This window comes from Aptenodytes patagonicus, chromosome 10 (genome assembly GCF_965638725.1).
Source record: "Aptenodytes patagonicus chromosome 10, bAptPat1.pri.cur, whole genome shotgun sequence".
NCBI classification, from domain to species: Eukaryota; Metazoa; Chordata; class Aves; order Sphenisciformes; family Spheniscidae; genus Aptenodytes; species Aptenodytes patagonicus.
In genome coordinates this window covers 822,930-838,029 of record NC_134958.1, presented here as the reverse complement: position 1 = coordinate 838,029, position 15,100 = coordinate 822,930, and the positions used below count along the sequence as shown (strand labels likewise).

The 15,100-nt window shown below is 36.3% G+C and overlaps 1 protein-coding gene across 4 annotated transcripts in view; it reads left to right on the top strand.

Annotated features, from left to right (window-relative positions):
* UNC13C (unc-13 homolog C) overlaps positions 1-15,100 on the top strand; it is a 238,892-nt gene that overhangs the window by 16,468 nt on the left and 207,324 nt on the right. Inside the window, exon 1 of one of the 4 annotated variants that reach the window (XM_076347734.1) lies at positions 11,768-11,820. The exons of 2 other annotated variants lie outside the window; for them this stretch is intronic. In XM_076347734.1, coding sequence (XP_076203849.1) covers positions 11,819-11,820 — 2 coding nt within the window. In that variant the 5' untranslated portion in view covers positions 11,768-11,818. Of the gene's footprint in view, positions 1-11,767; positions 11,821-11,892; positions 11,941-15,100 lie in introns of those variants that run through there. One more of the 4 variants, XM_076347733.1, reaches the window with a different exon arrangement.

The window sequence follows — 15,100 nt, the reverse complement described above, 5'->3', positions numbered from 1 at the left end:
GGAGGCGTTAGAAAGGTCTGATATTACTGCTATTTGCATTACCTTTAACAATGACTTTCCAGGTCGTCGTTCACAAGCAGTGTGCTGCCTGCATGATACTTTAATTTTACTGTCCACAAGACATTAAAGAAATTAGAACTGAGACCAATAAGAAGAACAAATAACATTTCTTAGAGTGCTCAGTCGGTCAGCAAAATTGACAGACGAGGTCTATAAGATTCCTTGTTACTGTCTTTCTGAAAATAGATTTCACATACAAGTTCTATGTGGCTAAATATTGAGAACACTTCAGTGGTATTAAAAGTGCAAAGAATTGCAGTGTTCACTATCTGTAGCTGTGACTGTGGGGGTCTAGATTGTTTTACTTTTTAAACAATCATCTCTGGAAAATCTACACGGCTGAGAACTGTGTCACCTCAGAGTCACCTCAGCAGCTCGTTGGGGGCCCTGCTTTTCCCTGAGAGTCAGCCTTCATCCATGTCTCACAAGGTGGAGCAGGAAGGCTCCTTCTTCCCTGCCTAGATCATGTGCCATGCATGCAACAAAACCCAGTTCACCTAAGGTTAAAATAAATGCTATACAAAATGTGAAGAACTGCTTACAACCAAAAATAAGGTAAAGAATTCAAGGACCCTGCCACAAAGTGAAAACTAGATGCCAACCTATCAAAGGAAAATTCTTGATAGGAGCAGTGAGATGTGAAAATGTTTGTTGCATAGCTATACGTTCCGTAAATGCTCTACTGTATGTGACAGCAGTTTATATTAGGAGTACTCATAACACTAAATTATAATACCCAGAGCAGCATAAAATTGAAAAGCACAAATGAAACTGATGGATTTATATTCCTACATATTTTCAGAAATTAGGAATCCTGCTTGATTGAAAAGTGGCAAAAAAGAGCAGAAGCACACAAATTTGTTCTAACCTGTTTCTTCGGACTACAGTTGATCTTGGGGAATGGCATAATGAAACGATGCTTGATGCACACTTGTAGTTATGTTGTTGTTTAGATAATATCGATTAATTTCCAGCTACTTTTTACAAATCCTGAAGTCTTAGATACCTTTGCAGTGTGTACTGCCGTTTAAGTATTACAAAGATTTTCTGTGTGCCTTGTTTGTGTTGAGACATTAAAATGCCTTCCTGGTTCAGGTATGTGAATGGGGGTATAAGGAGGGAAGTGATGGGATAATGGAATTCAACTGTTACATTCAGTTCCTTGGACTCCTCAGTAAGCTGCAAGTTCCATAAGTGGTTTTGGTTTCTGAATGGATCCTACACCAGCAGATAGTTGCTTCTGTGGAGACAGGTTTCACTGTATCCTCTCTTGTCTCTGTATCTTCTTAGGCCATAATTTTACAGTGCAGCGTGTTCAAAAGCAGAATTAGCTTAATTTCTGTTGCTTGACCCTGATCTCAGCTCACTGTCCTCCTGAGTACAGTGGTAGAAATCTTTGTCCTAATCCTATTTAAAAAAAAAAAAAGGAAAAAAATTTTGTAAGGTTGGTTATTTTAAAGGCAAATCTTTTGCCTGAATCATTTTACAGATTTGGCAGTGGCTAGTGCAAATAGTTGTTGTAGTACGCCACTGAATAAGTACAGATACAAGGGGCAGGTGATGGAAAGAAAAGGTTAGAATTGTTGCTAACAGCTTTGTATAGTGGAACTGCAGATTTAAAGGAGACAGAAGAGTGCTTATAAGGTGAGTGCTTGCCTCTCATCTAAGTGGAATAACTGAGCTATCACCCATATTTAGAAGCTAACCACAGGAATTGTTGTTTTTCTAAAACACTGGAGCAGTGAAATGTTTAGCTATTGCTTTTTTGAGGTAGAGAGTAAACAGTGTGGAACTAGAGATACGGGTAAGTGAAAGATGACAGCCAGCAGACTATCATCTTCTGTTAGAGCGCTGTCTGGTCATTCAATATTTCTCATCTCTGATAGCCTGCCATGAAAAACAATAGATTCATAAATGCTCATGGAGATGAATGTTTTGCCTAGTGGGGTTACAGTTAGCTCTGCTTCCTCTGTATGGCAGGGGAGACAGAGGACTCCAGAGAGCAGTTCAGTGTAGCTGCTGCTCTCTTAATCACCAGTCTTGATACCCAAACCTAAGGCTTTGGTGAGGTGATCAGCTTAATCTGGTCCAAGACTGTGCCAAGAAAGCTGGACTGGAGCAAAATCAGCTATTGGGTTAGGGTAAGAAGATCAAAAGAATGTCTGAACAAAAAGGTAATGTATGACGAAATAAATGTCCCCTTTTGGGGGGCAGGGGGAAAAGCTTAAAAGCTTCTATCCAACAGGTCTTAAGTGACATGGGGTTTTGTGACTAACTCTAACAACAGATGATTAAAGGTAGTGTGTTTCACAACTCAATATATACTACTTCTTTTAAGTTAAATTGGACCTATTGACAGTGTTGACCCGTAAGGCTTTGTGTGTCTGTCCTGTTCTCACCCTTGGGCATGTGTCTACGTGGGGTTCAGCTATTGGATAGTGACTTTCTGAAAGCTTAAGAAAGGAAGGGAAGCAAGTCCTGGCGTGGTTTGTGTGTTGTAACTAATAGATTGCATCTGGAGAGCAGGAAAGGCATTTGATTCCATTTTTTAAGCTAAAGTATTTACCTATGCAGGCTACCATGCTTTCTGGAAGTTTTCCAGAAGGGAATTAATTTTTTTATCTATTTGCTTTGAACAAGCAACAATGCTGTGGAAAAAAAGATAAGGGAAAGATAATTGCTGTCTTTCTGCTTCCCTGAGTGTGGAAGATGATGATGCATAATGGGTGCAAGAGGCAAGGAATGAAGTGGCGACAATTGTATTACTTCCCGCCATCACCTTTTGTCGAGTGGAGTTGAATGCTCAGGAGGAGGTCCAGGCAGCCTCTAAGAACATCACTCAGCAGTGGTCTCTGAGCAGAGAGAGCTTTCTATGTGTTGGTAGAATCACTTCTCTTCTCTTCTGCTTGCAAAGGCAAACTGGGGGGAAAAAAGCTATCTCTCTTTCCTGTTAATTTTGGCTTTCATATCAGCTGTCACAGACTGTATTACTTTTCATACATGGTGTCCTCTATCTATAGTAACTCAGGAAAGACAGTCTGTGAGCAGCTGACACTCAAAAAGGTGTGTTGTCCTGATGAGGGATAGAACAGGCTCTTGGGAAATGCAGCAAGTGTCAGACACTTGATTCATGTTTAAGCCATGTCTAACAGCAGTGGTACCAGAAAAATAGCTCAAACACAAGAGAAAAGATGATAAAAGCTATTACATTATTAAGTTATGTGTTCTCTGAGGGGATAACATGTTGCGTATGCACTTAAATGACCTTTTCATGTACAGTAAAAAAGCGGAGTCCTAGTGCATGTAGCTTCAACACAAAATTACTAGGAAATAAATGAGACTGCAAAAAGATCATCAAGTTCATGGATGCAGTTAGCCAGTAGACTGTATATATACAAGGTGCTACAGCATCTTTTTGGCTGTTGTGATCCTTGGCCTGTATACATTTACCAGCAAGTTCTTGCAGGGCATTTACAGAGAAGTACAAGCGCTTCCATAGGGTGAGAGCTGTCAGCAATGGCAGTATTCAAGAGCTATTTCTCTATATTTTTCTAAGCACATGTCCAGTCATTAGCATATCATCTGGGTTGATGTCTTTTTCAACAGAGATCCGAGCCTCTGAGCAGGTTAAGCTAAACCATAAGAAATTAACCTAACCTGACTATGGAATTCTTTCCTTTGTCTCTTTGTCCCAGATAATTTTATTGAATTTAAGTGAAAGTTTATATTACTAAATTGAGGGTCACCACCAGGTAGTATTTTTAAATGGGAAGCTTTTTCATCTAGTAATAAGTATTTTCAAAGATTATGAGCAGAAAGATGATGATTATTTTAAAGCTTAATTAAAGATAGCAATGTGTATTTATTCAAAATAACTGCATTTGTACTATAAAAATACATCAGAAAAATCTGAGAAGTTGGGGAAGTAGATTAGACTATTTGTTTTGGCTGTATTAAACACCAAATTTAACTATCCTGTAAATATTTAAGTATTAATGTGTACAAAATTTCTTCATTAATCTGTTCTTTACACTGATATTTACTTGTCAATTCTTTGGTTATATACATAAATGGTGTTTATGGCAGTTGACTCTAAATGTAGACTGATAGCTAATTAAGTGTAACTGATTAACTAAATCAGAATTTGAAGGATGTGGTAAATGATTAAGTGACTTCTTATTAGAGCGATATATCTTCTCCCAGAGTCTTTAAAAAAAAAAAAGAGAAAGAGAAGGGGAAAATGTTGTTTTTTTTTTTTTAAAAAAAACTCCAATGAATGTAATTAATGAACAAATTACTAATTTTTTTAAAAATCAGCAATCAAGTATTTCAGTATATACTTCATTCCAGCTGTGCATAGTAACCATATGATAAATCAATTGGTTCATTCTGTATGCATTATTAGTATCCAGTGCTAATTGCTACTACTTGCAAGAATAAGGATTTCATGGTTAATCTCTTTGGTACCATTCAGGTACAAATATGTTGCTGTATATCCAGAATAGCCAGAAATTTACAGATATTACACCAGAATGACTGAAAACAAAGTGCCTTATAATTTAAAAATATATAAATGATGGAGAAGGACATAATTTATGAGTACTTCATATAATTATATGCTGCTTCTTCAGGAAAAAATATGCATATAAGTACTTGAATTATACTCTTCAGTAAAATCATACCTTTCACGTGTGCTTCTTGCATGTCATCGTACTGAGGAAGTAACGTATACATCTATCGTATTAGCAGTATGGTATGACATAATTGCCTTAAGCTACAATAATTTGAATTAGAACAGCAGATAAGTGAATAAAGTACATACAATAGTACATGAAATGTTAAAGTTGATAAAAAGCTTTAAATGAAAACTGTATGTTCTATTTACAGTTTAACTATGTCAAGTTACATTAGCACAAAAATGAATTAATCTATGCAATTCATATACTTGCAACTTGAAACACATGAATACTGCAATAGTACAATTAATGCTTGTATTCTCAATAAGTTTAGTGTTTCTTCTGGAGACATTTCACTTAACTGGAAAATTAAAATGGAAAATTCTCTTCACGACTGAAAGCAATCCATTAATCTAGATCTCAGAATAACCAGAATAAAAAAGTGTGTTTCATAAAACTACTGTTTTGAACAACTACAACTACTGTTTGAAACAAAAGAAGGATTATGCTGAAAACGTACACTAAAGAAAAAAAATTACACATCAAAAAGGTAAGCTCTTATGTTCCATTTTCAAAGGAACTTAGTCACTCAGCTTTTGAAAATGTTACTCTAAGTCTTGTTTTAAAAATGTTTGCTGTATTTTGAAAACAGCAATCAAATACATTGACAATATTAATTACAATAATTAGAAAATATTAATGTTGCAGTCCACAGTTAATCACCTAAACAAAGTCAGTCCTATGCAAGGGCCTGTCAATCAGAAACTAAACTGATTGATTAGGGGCATTTCCAAACCAAGCAAAATTAAATAGAAGATTTCTTTTAAAAAACAACCAACCAACCCCCAAAAAACCCAAAACCTAAGGAAATAGTAACACAGATAAGGATCTTTCTTTTAAAAATAATATTGATATGTCCTGTGATACTTGTCTTCTCTGCAGAGCTATAAATCAATCATTGGACAAGGGGAAAAAAAGACTTGATTACGTAAAAAAAATCCATTCTTCAGGTTTACTTATTTCTACCTACATAGGCCATATAAGTAGATGTCATCGTACATCCTTGTATTCACACAGGAAATGAAGGAGGGATATGCTGCCTACAAAACCATGCTAGACCTATATAGATTTTATGGACAAAGTTGGTTTTAAGTATTTGGTTCTAAAGTGTTTGGCTTTGACAGCGTTTCCTCCAATCAAATGTTTTGGGTGATGGTAACCGCCGAGTGTTAAAAGGAGATATATTACTAAAATTGGACTTCATGATCTGCAATTGCTAGCAATGTTGATTTTAATGTAATAGTCATTAAACTGATATTAATTAAAGTAAATTAATGGGGTATAACAGCAACATACAGATCTTTTCAAACAGATGAAAACTGAGAAGAAAGCTTAAATGTGATAGTCTTAGAAGTTCCTTAATGCTTGAAACATCCTGAGAGTTAAATGGCCTCTTAAAAATGTAATTAATCTTCCCTGTTTTTGAATACAGAGAAGCAAACATTTGCTAAGGTCTAAATTCATTTGAAGTGATCACTTTACAGCCATTTGTCCAGTAATCTGTTTAATTATTCATGCCCAGATAACAGAAAAGTTGATAGGCAGGCATAAAATTATTTCTAAACCATGAAAATTTCCACCTCCACCTCTTGGCTATAGGTCAGGAACTCCTGAAACTAAAACCATATTTCCAATACGTAGCCATAGCTGTTTAAACAGATAACATTTGTCCATATGTTTGTTTACTGTTGTGATCATTCAATGACAGATTGTTCCTCAAAGTTATATTACGGAATAGCTAAGCATAACCGATCTTCCATGATGTGTTATTGTTTCCTTTCACGTTTACTGCCAAAAAGAAATAAGGTCCAAAAGAAAGCAAAGGAGAAAGCAGGTTAACAAAAAATGTAGGTCACACATAAGCCTTTTGGCTATGACTGTTCACCGCTCCCAGCCTTTCAGAACTGGCATATTACTTCTAAAATATAAAAAGCAGTTGACATTGTAATTAGAGGTTTTTCGCATTTAATTATTATTCTGAGGCTGTTCTCTAAAACAAAGCCACGTGTTACATGATTGCAGTCCCTGTGCCGGTGTCTTAGAGAGCTCCAGTTGTATCACTGTGCTTTACTTTCTTATAACTAATACTATGCTTTTCCACACATCTGAAGAAGGGCAGTACTACTTCCCAGGGCAGCAGCTTCAGTTGTCCTGGAAAACTGTGAAGAACATCACATAGTATGATGTTTCATACAAGTGTATATTCTTTCTAAGTGGTTAAGCTGCTCCAGTCAGTGCAGTACTGCACTTTCAGACATACTGTACTTACTGGGGTCTGTGGTGGTTCGGTTTTGGTTTTTCTTTTTGGGGGGTGGGGGCGTGTGGGTGCGCCTCCAAGGAATACTTTTCAGGCAGGGTCTTGGGTAGAATTCAGTTTGGCTAAACATAGGTGTCCAGTGCCATTTGAAATTTTCCTGTAATTCCTTCAGGATTGAAAAAAAATATTAAATACTTAGTCTCCTATTCCTCCTCAAACCCTCTATTGATGAGGAAAATAGTCTAGATGAAACAATTATAACTAATTGAGTTTTATCAAATCTATTTTCAAGATAATGACTGAGCCTGGATGCAGAAATTTAGCTCATACACATGAATCTTCACAGTACATAAAAAGAGAAAATTAGTTTCTCGTGACACCTTCTAGTTTGCATAAATAGCACAATATACAGGTCTTTAAGATTGAAACCAACATAATTTTCTCATTTCTATAGTATCTAGTGTGATGGAATCTCTGTCTGGGATCTGTGTACTACTTAATATGAGTAATGCTTTTAGAATATGTGGTTATTTCCTACAGCACAAATTACTGGTTTCTAGTCTTTGTTTTAAAGGCAAATAAAAAATACCGAGTAAACATTATTTATTTATTTTAATGGGAAGGTAGGTAAAGCAACCTGACCTTTCGTTAGCTATAGAAAAAGTATATAAAGGACAATTAGCAGAATTTTTTAACTAAATGGCCATGTTAAGACCTAATATTAGCAAAAGCTGTTGTACATCTCAGCTGAAACTCATCTACTTTAAACTTGCATTCTTTCTCTGAGCTAGTATTGTAGTATTAGACACTCATTGGTGCAGTTTCTGAAAGCACCAGCTATATGAAAGTACCCTCAGAGTCGAAAAAAGTAAGAAACAACATCTGATGTCCAGAATAGTTCAAAAGAAGAGAATGTCAATCTTGATAAGCGGCTGCTGCAACTACTTCTTCTTTGATTTGCTGTTCTAAAAGAGCTGTTTTGTTTTTTCTCTAGATAACATTTTAACTCATGTAATACTCCTGTGTTCCAAAGGCAAGGTAAAATGGCTGTTTGCATCAAACACCCACCAACTGAGTGACTTCCCTGAATATGAACTGTTTTCACATATTAAAGAGCACTCCTCTAAGCCCTTTGGCTGCTTGGGCAGCTGTTTTCTACTTGATTTATGGAAAGCAGCATGGGTAGGAAGGTATTCTGCTTTAGGTGATGTTTGGTTTAGTTTTATAGATTGGTCATTTAAAACTGCAAATAAATGATGTTATTTATTTTATTACAGTAGGGCACAGATCTTTTCAATAAGAGAAAATTGTTGTAATAGTGGCTTACAGTCTCATATAAAATTAAGCCCTTTTGAACAGCACTGTAGTGCTGAGAGATCGTTCCATTGTTCCCCAGGCTTAATTCTCATCTGTCACTCAAATTAACATGCTCATTGACGATCCTTCCTGCTCTTCTGCCCTTTCCAAGTTCAGTTCCACTATCTTGCTTTTCTCAAATGTGTTTTTCCTTCAGATCTTCTGTGGTCTAGAACTATAGAAGTGGTTCTTTCAAAATCTACTTTAAAAAAAAAAAGTGCTTCTGAAGAATTTTAAAGAATGTTGCAGTAGCTCTCCACAGCAGGAAAAGTATAGACAAAGTTTACAATTAGAGCTGGAGAATACTAAGTCTCATAAATATAGTGAATTTGAAGTTTAAGAGATTTTTATGGGGTTTGTTATATGCCTCTACTTTACAACTATGTCAACTTTACAATTGTTACCAGTTTTATTCTTATGTTAAAAAATTTGGGGTGAAAAACATGGAAAAGAAGGTAAATTAGCAGTTAGCAGTATGTAGAGAAAACATTGTACTTGAAAGAGATTGAGAAAAAGGACATTGAGAAAATGAACGTTTAGGGAATTGACAATTCTGTCAGAAAAAAACAATGAATTATGTATAAAACTGTTCAGAAGAGTAGAAGGGAACAAAACATTTACTTTGGCAAGGCAAATTGCAGTTCAGAACAAATGATGGTGAGCTGATATGACATGTTGATATACATTTTTCTTTCCTAGAATTATCCCAAATAGATTTTGGTAGGTTATTCTTGTTTGTTTTTAAAGTTAAATGCTTTAGTTCACATCATGAAGTTCTCATAGGATCTATTTAACAGTTTGCTGTAAAATTACATAGCGCAGCTATGAATCTGATCTTTGTGGCACTTCTGAAAGCAAAAATCTTCATACTCAGCTGAGTTTTTACAAACACGGAATGCAGAATTAAGGCCTTAGGTAAGTGAAGATGAGCCAGTGCAGCCAGCTGCTCCCCAGGGGATGGGCAGTCAGGCATGATAACACAGCAAGCAGGGCAGGGGCCTCACCAGCCAGTGCCCCAACCAACCCACTACCCCTAGGCAAGCCTGGGAATAGCAGCAAGGGTCAAACAATAGTGCAGATGACCAGACAAGTTTGTGGTGATGAAACAGGTCCAAGGTCAAACTGGTAAGTCAACTCTTACAGGTCAGGATCAGGTCTAGTGATGGCAACCGGGTTAAGACACAGCACTGATCACCAGGCGGGTCCATAGCAATGAAGCAGGCTCAAGCTCAAGCCAGGAAATCAGTCCGAGAGTGAGGGTCTAGATCAGCGGGTACCTAGGCAGAGCTGTACGGGAGCTAGAGACTGTCTCTCGTGTAACATAACCTCAGGCAGGGACTGGAGGCCCAGGGCTGAACTTAAATGGAGCTGTGGGGCTCATGAATCCCCTGGAGAGGCCCCTGGTGAGGCTGGTCTGATGGAGTCTATTGGTACACTCAGGACCCTGGCAGAGAGAGACACGAAATATTGATTGAAAACTACTGCTGCATATTTTTTTAAATTATTGAGTTATTGATAAATGGAATTGATAAAACTGAAATTTTAATAGACTTGTCCAAATTATTTCTCATTAAAAATAATAATATAGAGCTGTATATATCCACGTTATGTCTCTATAAAGACAGGCATTCTGTTGCAGAATTAAGAGGAGTTAATCTTACGAACTGTTTGGCAGCTCTGCTTGGGGTGCTCTGAATAACTTGTAGAAATGAGTTTTTTTATTTTGGATAGTTGGTTTAATACAGCATAACTTTTAAATATACACATTTTTCAGGTCACTCCTTGTTTTTGAACATGACCTGTATTCCAATCTAGGAATGAGATAATCATGGAGAAACTTCCAGTAGGAGAAGAGGTATAGTGTCGAGTTCTGGCACAAAAGATACTGCCAAGTTTGATATCCTGCGGTATATATAAAATAAGCTACAAAACCTAATTATAAAACAGGTTAGGTATTAAAATAAAATGTAAATATCTTTGTCACATGGCACAGATTACTATTTGTTTCTTCCAATATCTGTCCCTATCAGTCCATACTGTTTCGCTCCTCCTAGTAATCAGATGTTATAACTTTCTCTTCTTTAAATCTTTTCACAAGTGTCTGTTTTGCTTGTGGTTGTTGGAAGTGTTCTGGTGATTGTTTTGCATCCTATAATGACCTGAGATTGAGCTTTAATTGACTTCATTATTAATATTCATGGGTTTGTATTGTTTGTTATGGTGACAACCTTTCATAATAAATGACAAATCATTCTGACTTCCCCTGAGATTCTGTGTAATAACATTATTTGTGATTAATTCTTTAGGTGTGAATGGAATAGGAAAGGCTTTTGGAATTTTTTTTTGTCCTAGATTAATTAAGGTCTATGCCTTCTTAGGTGTTTCTGTTCTCATGTAACTGTATTAACACTTTACTGTTATGCAGTTATTTCATCTCTCATTCCCAAAAGATTTACATGCTATAAAGGTTAACACACTTTACTTAGACCTTACTTACGTAAGTAGTAATCTATTTAAGTGGATAGCCTTGTGAGCTTCTGGGAACTAGTGTATCTAATTAATACTTACAGTTGTGTGTAAAAGATGTATATTCAATCTCTGTGCAAGTATTCCCTTGAAACTACTAGAAAAGCTGTTCATTTATAGAGAAGCTAAAATAGTCAAGTCAGGTATCAGTTCTTGTGCAGGGCAGTTCCCTTTGTCTGTATGACTTGATCTCAAAAAAACCAAAATGCAGCCATTTCAGGTAGCGGCACAAGAACTCTACAGAAAGAGCTACATAACAGAGGAGAAAAGAGAGCTCCCGTGGGATGAGGAGAAAATGTTTATGAAAAATTTCATTAGGCTTCTAGTGCGGTGCCGTATTTCATCTTTAAGCTGCTTCCCTGAAGGATACCAACACATTCATGTGCAGGGTAAACTTCACTGGAATTAATTTACTGCATTTGCATAGCAATTGCTTGGTTACAAACTCATAGCTTGAATTTTGATTGGTTTACAATGAAAGGGGTAAGCTACTTACTATAAATTCATATTACTCTTTTTTCCTCGGTTCATTAATTGATTACCTATTTGTATGGATTTTTCAAATGGAATTTCAAGTATTGATGTGGATTATCAGGCTTCTCTAGCATATTGTCCATAGACTAGCAATCATTGATATGTGACTAAACAAATTCACTGAACAAATTGTCCTCCTGAACTCATAGTTACTGTGAGTTACTATGCAGTAGACTCAAATGTAGTCCCAAACAGTAAAATCATCTCCCTTGGAAACACTTTCCTTTCTGACTTGGATATCGAGATTCAAGGTTAGAAAAGCCATATAAGCCTATGATGTGGAGAGCTGACAGGCAGCTTTTTCGCTTCATGGTGCAGCATTTGCTGAAGGTCAGGGAAAACACTGATCATGTAAGTGCAGACACTACAGGTACAGATTAAGTTTGGACTGAAACCCAACCGTTTTTTGCAGTGCAAGAATTTGTTTAAAGATGACTTAAATATGGGCAGATTAGATCTAATTTACAGCAGGTAAGAATACAAGCTTTCATATAAAATTTTCCAGTGCTTTAAGCTGAAGAAGTCTATGTAGAGCACTAGAGCTTCCTCTGTCATTCCTATTCCTTACTTGTTGCAAATCAAGCTGGACAGGAGAAAATAGGAACAGCATTAGATCCCTAAAGCAAGTCCTGCTCTGTTTTTTGCTACAAGAAAATGGTTTTAATGATTGGTGTTGAAATAGGTGAGAAACAGGTACTAACAAATAGCTGCATAGTGGCAAACCCAGGCAAAATCTGGAGTAATTAATAAAATTCCTGTAAGTGTCAGTTAGACATTGTTTTCTTTCTGGGAACAGTCCAAGATGACACTTTGACAGATTCGAGATTGATTAGAAGCTCGCACTTCACTGGACAGCAGAACAGTGTCTTGCTAGTGTCTTATTCACACCAACATGTGTTTCTTTGTGTCACCTGTCTTCTGTGATAGCCTTTGATCTTGTCAATCAGTTTCTGTCCTAATTGCACGTTCTTTTGTTCTGATAAATATTTTGTGCTTGGGAAACAAACAGCTATTGTGGCACTGAAGAGATAGTGTATCTTGAGAGGATTTCTCAGGTGGCAAGACTGCCTTGTAGTATCCTTGTATCCATCAGGAAGGCTTGGAGGTTACTTTGTAAGATGTTGATTTACTGTCATGGCATACTTTAAAAAAAAAAAAAAAATAGAATCTGTCTTCAAAGCTACTGTTCTATAGCAATGTAGGGAAAAATATGAGCTATTACTTGCTGGCACGATACTAAGTATACTAAGATCAAAATCACAAGCTGTGGTTTTGACCGATCTGAATGACAGCTTTCAGTCCAGTTCACAGCTTTGAGTGGTAAGAATTGGAATTTAAATATTTCAGGCATGGATTACTGTGCATCTGTTTTCACACACTTTAGCACCAGGCCTTCAGTTGCAGTGGTTCTTCAGAATAAGGTTTAATGTAATTGAGTAAGTTCCTCCAGCATAATGAAAACAAGATGCCACCCAGTCTTGCAAACCAAACCTTTTGAGAAAGGTGCACACTAATGTTTGAGAAAAATAGTTCATCAAATAACAATAAAATCCCACAATTTTGAATCCAAAATGCATGTACATCTTTTGAAGTCTAAACATTTGAAGTGATCTAAAATAAGTAGGAGTCTATGCACTTGACAAGTTTATTCCTAAATAATTTTGTGATTGTCTCAGAAGTATAATAAAATGTCGCATTCCTTTGGCTGTCACTGTAAACCCTGCCCAAGTATTTGTTCTCAGTATGAATTCAAGTTTCTATATAAAACATCTTGCCTTTTTGTGTATGTGTGTATGTTAGCTTCTTCGCGGATGGAATTCTAACTATTGAAGATTCACAAAAAGAAGATCTTTCAGCATTTTGCTGTCAGAGTGGAATGGAATTCCTCTATCATACTGTAGAGTTGTGCCCCGGAGAGTGTTTAGTTTGTCACAACATGTAAATGGTAGTATAAATGAAGCTATTTCACAGAGGATCTAACAGTAGGTCTTGAATGACAACTTGCTTTATGCCTCTTTGCTTATTTTTGCATTAGGAAAAAAAAAAAGCACCCAAAGATGACAAAACAAACTTAATAATCCAGGATCCCTCAGTTCTAGAACATTTTTCAAAATTTGTCCTTCCCTATTCCTCTATTTGTTCCAATTTAATCCTCCTAAATTGCCATTTCCCAATAAACAAAATGTATGATTTTACCTCTCTGCTTCCTCTGTCAGTGCAGTTTAATTTTTCAGATTATGATCATAAAGAGAATTTATCTGATTTCATTTTAATTTGACCTTTTTTCTGGCTGCTGTCCTGTTCATATATGGAAGCTATCTTTAATCTTGAGCTCCTGTGATTTGTCCAGCTCCATTAATTAAAGCTGTATTAGAGTGAGTTTTTGCCTCCTTTCACATCAGTGGCAGAACTTGCATTTCACCTAGAGATCAGTCAGTCCTCTGAAATGCTTAGAGCACTAAATTCAGGTCTAGGTTCTATAGGTACGTCACAGGGTGCCTCAAAGCCTGTGCAAGAGGTTTGAATGTTACTATGATCGGCCTTACTCAAAGGAAGGCAGTGAAACATATGTATAATTAAATAAATTAAATTATTTAATAAATATAGATTTATATATAAATATGTAATTAATTACATTATAATTATGTTAGTAAAATTCTGGACAAGCACAATTAATGCACTAAATTCATAGTGTATCAAATTAGTGACTTTGTCAAATACAGAAGTTTAAGTAGTTATTATCTCCCTTTCCCAGTACCCATTCTCAGCTACACAGAACAGTTGACTCTCTGTCTGTGACGATACATAAGTTTGTTGGGTCATATCGTAAGTCAGAACACGAAGACAACCTAACTGGAAAATAATTGTTAGAGTAAGCTGTGACTTCCTGAATCAGCTTTAACAGAGACAGCAACAACCCATAAATGTGTAGTCTGAAGGGTGAAAACGCACTAGGGAGAGGAAAGTACTTCCCTTGCAACAAATAGTTAATTATGCCCAGGAAGAGGAGGGGTAATCAGGCTGCAGTTATTGATGGGTTATCTTTAGCAGCTGTGCAGATAATGGGCTTGGCTCAGGGGTATTTCTAAAAGCAAGCAGGAACAGGCATCTTCCTTCAGGAAAATATGAAGATCGCTATCAATGTGAATTATGCCTATGAAAATCTTGGGAAAAAGTGGAGGAAATATTCAAACTTGGAAAAAATATGAGTTCCACTATGGGGATAAATGCACACCTTGAAACTCCATTCATTTTCTCTAGAGGTGAGTCAGAAGATGTATGTCTTTTATATAAGACTTAAGTTTTTAATGATTAGGTAAGTAACCTGAAAAAGAGTGGGGGAAGAAAAACTCTTAAGGACTTAACTAAAGCATATATGTAAGCATATTTTAGTTTCTGTTTATGTGTTACTAAACGCTTGGATCTGAATGGTTAGAAGATGGATGTTGGTGCTGTGTTATGTGTTTTAGGCAGGTACACAAGGTGATCTCAAAGAAATCAGAAAATGTTATTTCATTACTGTAGATAATGTTGCTCTCAAAATACAAGCTGATAAGATAAAATTTAGTACCTTGTCCCGAAGAAACTAAGGCCTCACAATTTTAGTTTTAAAACAAACAATCATACAGAC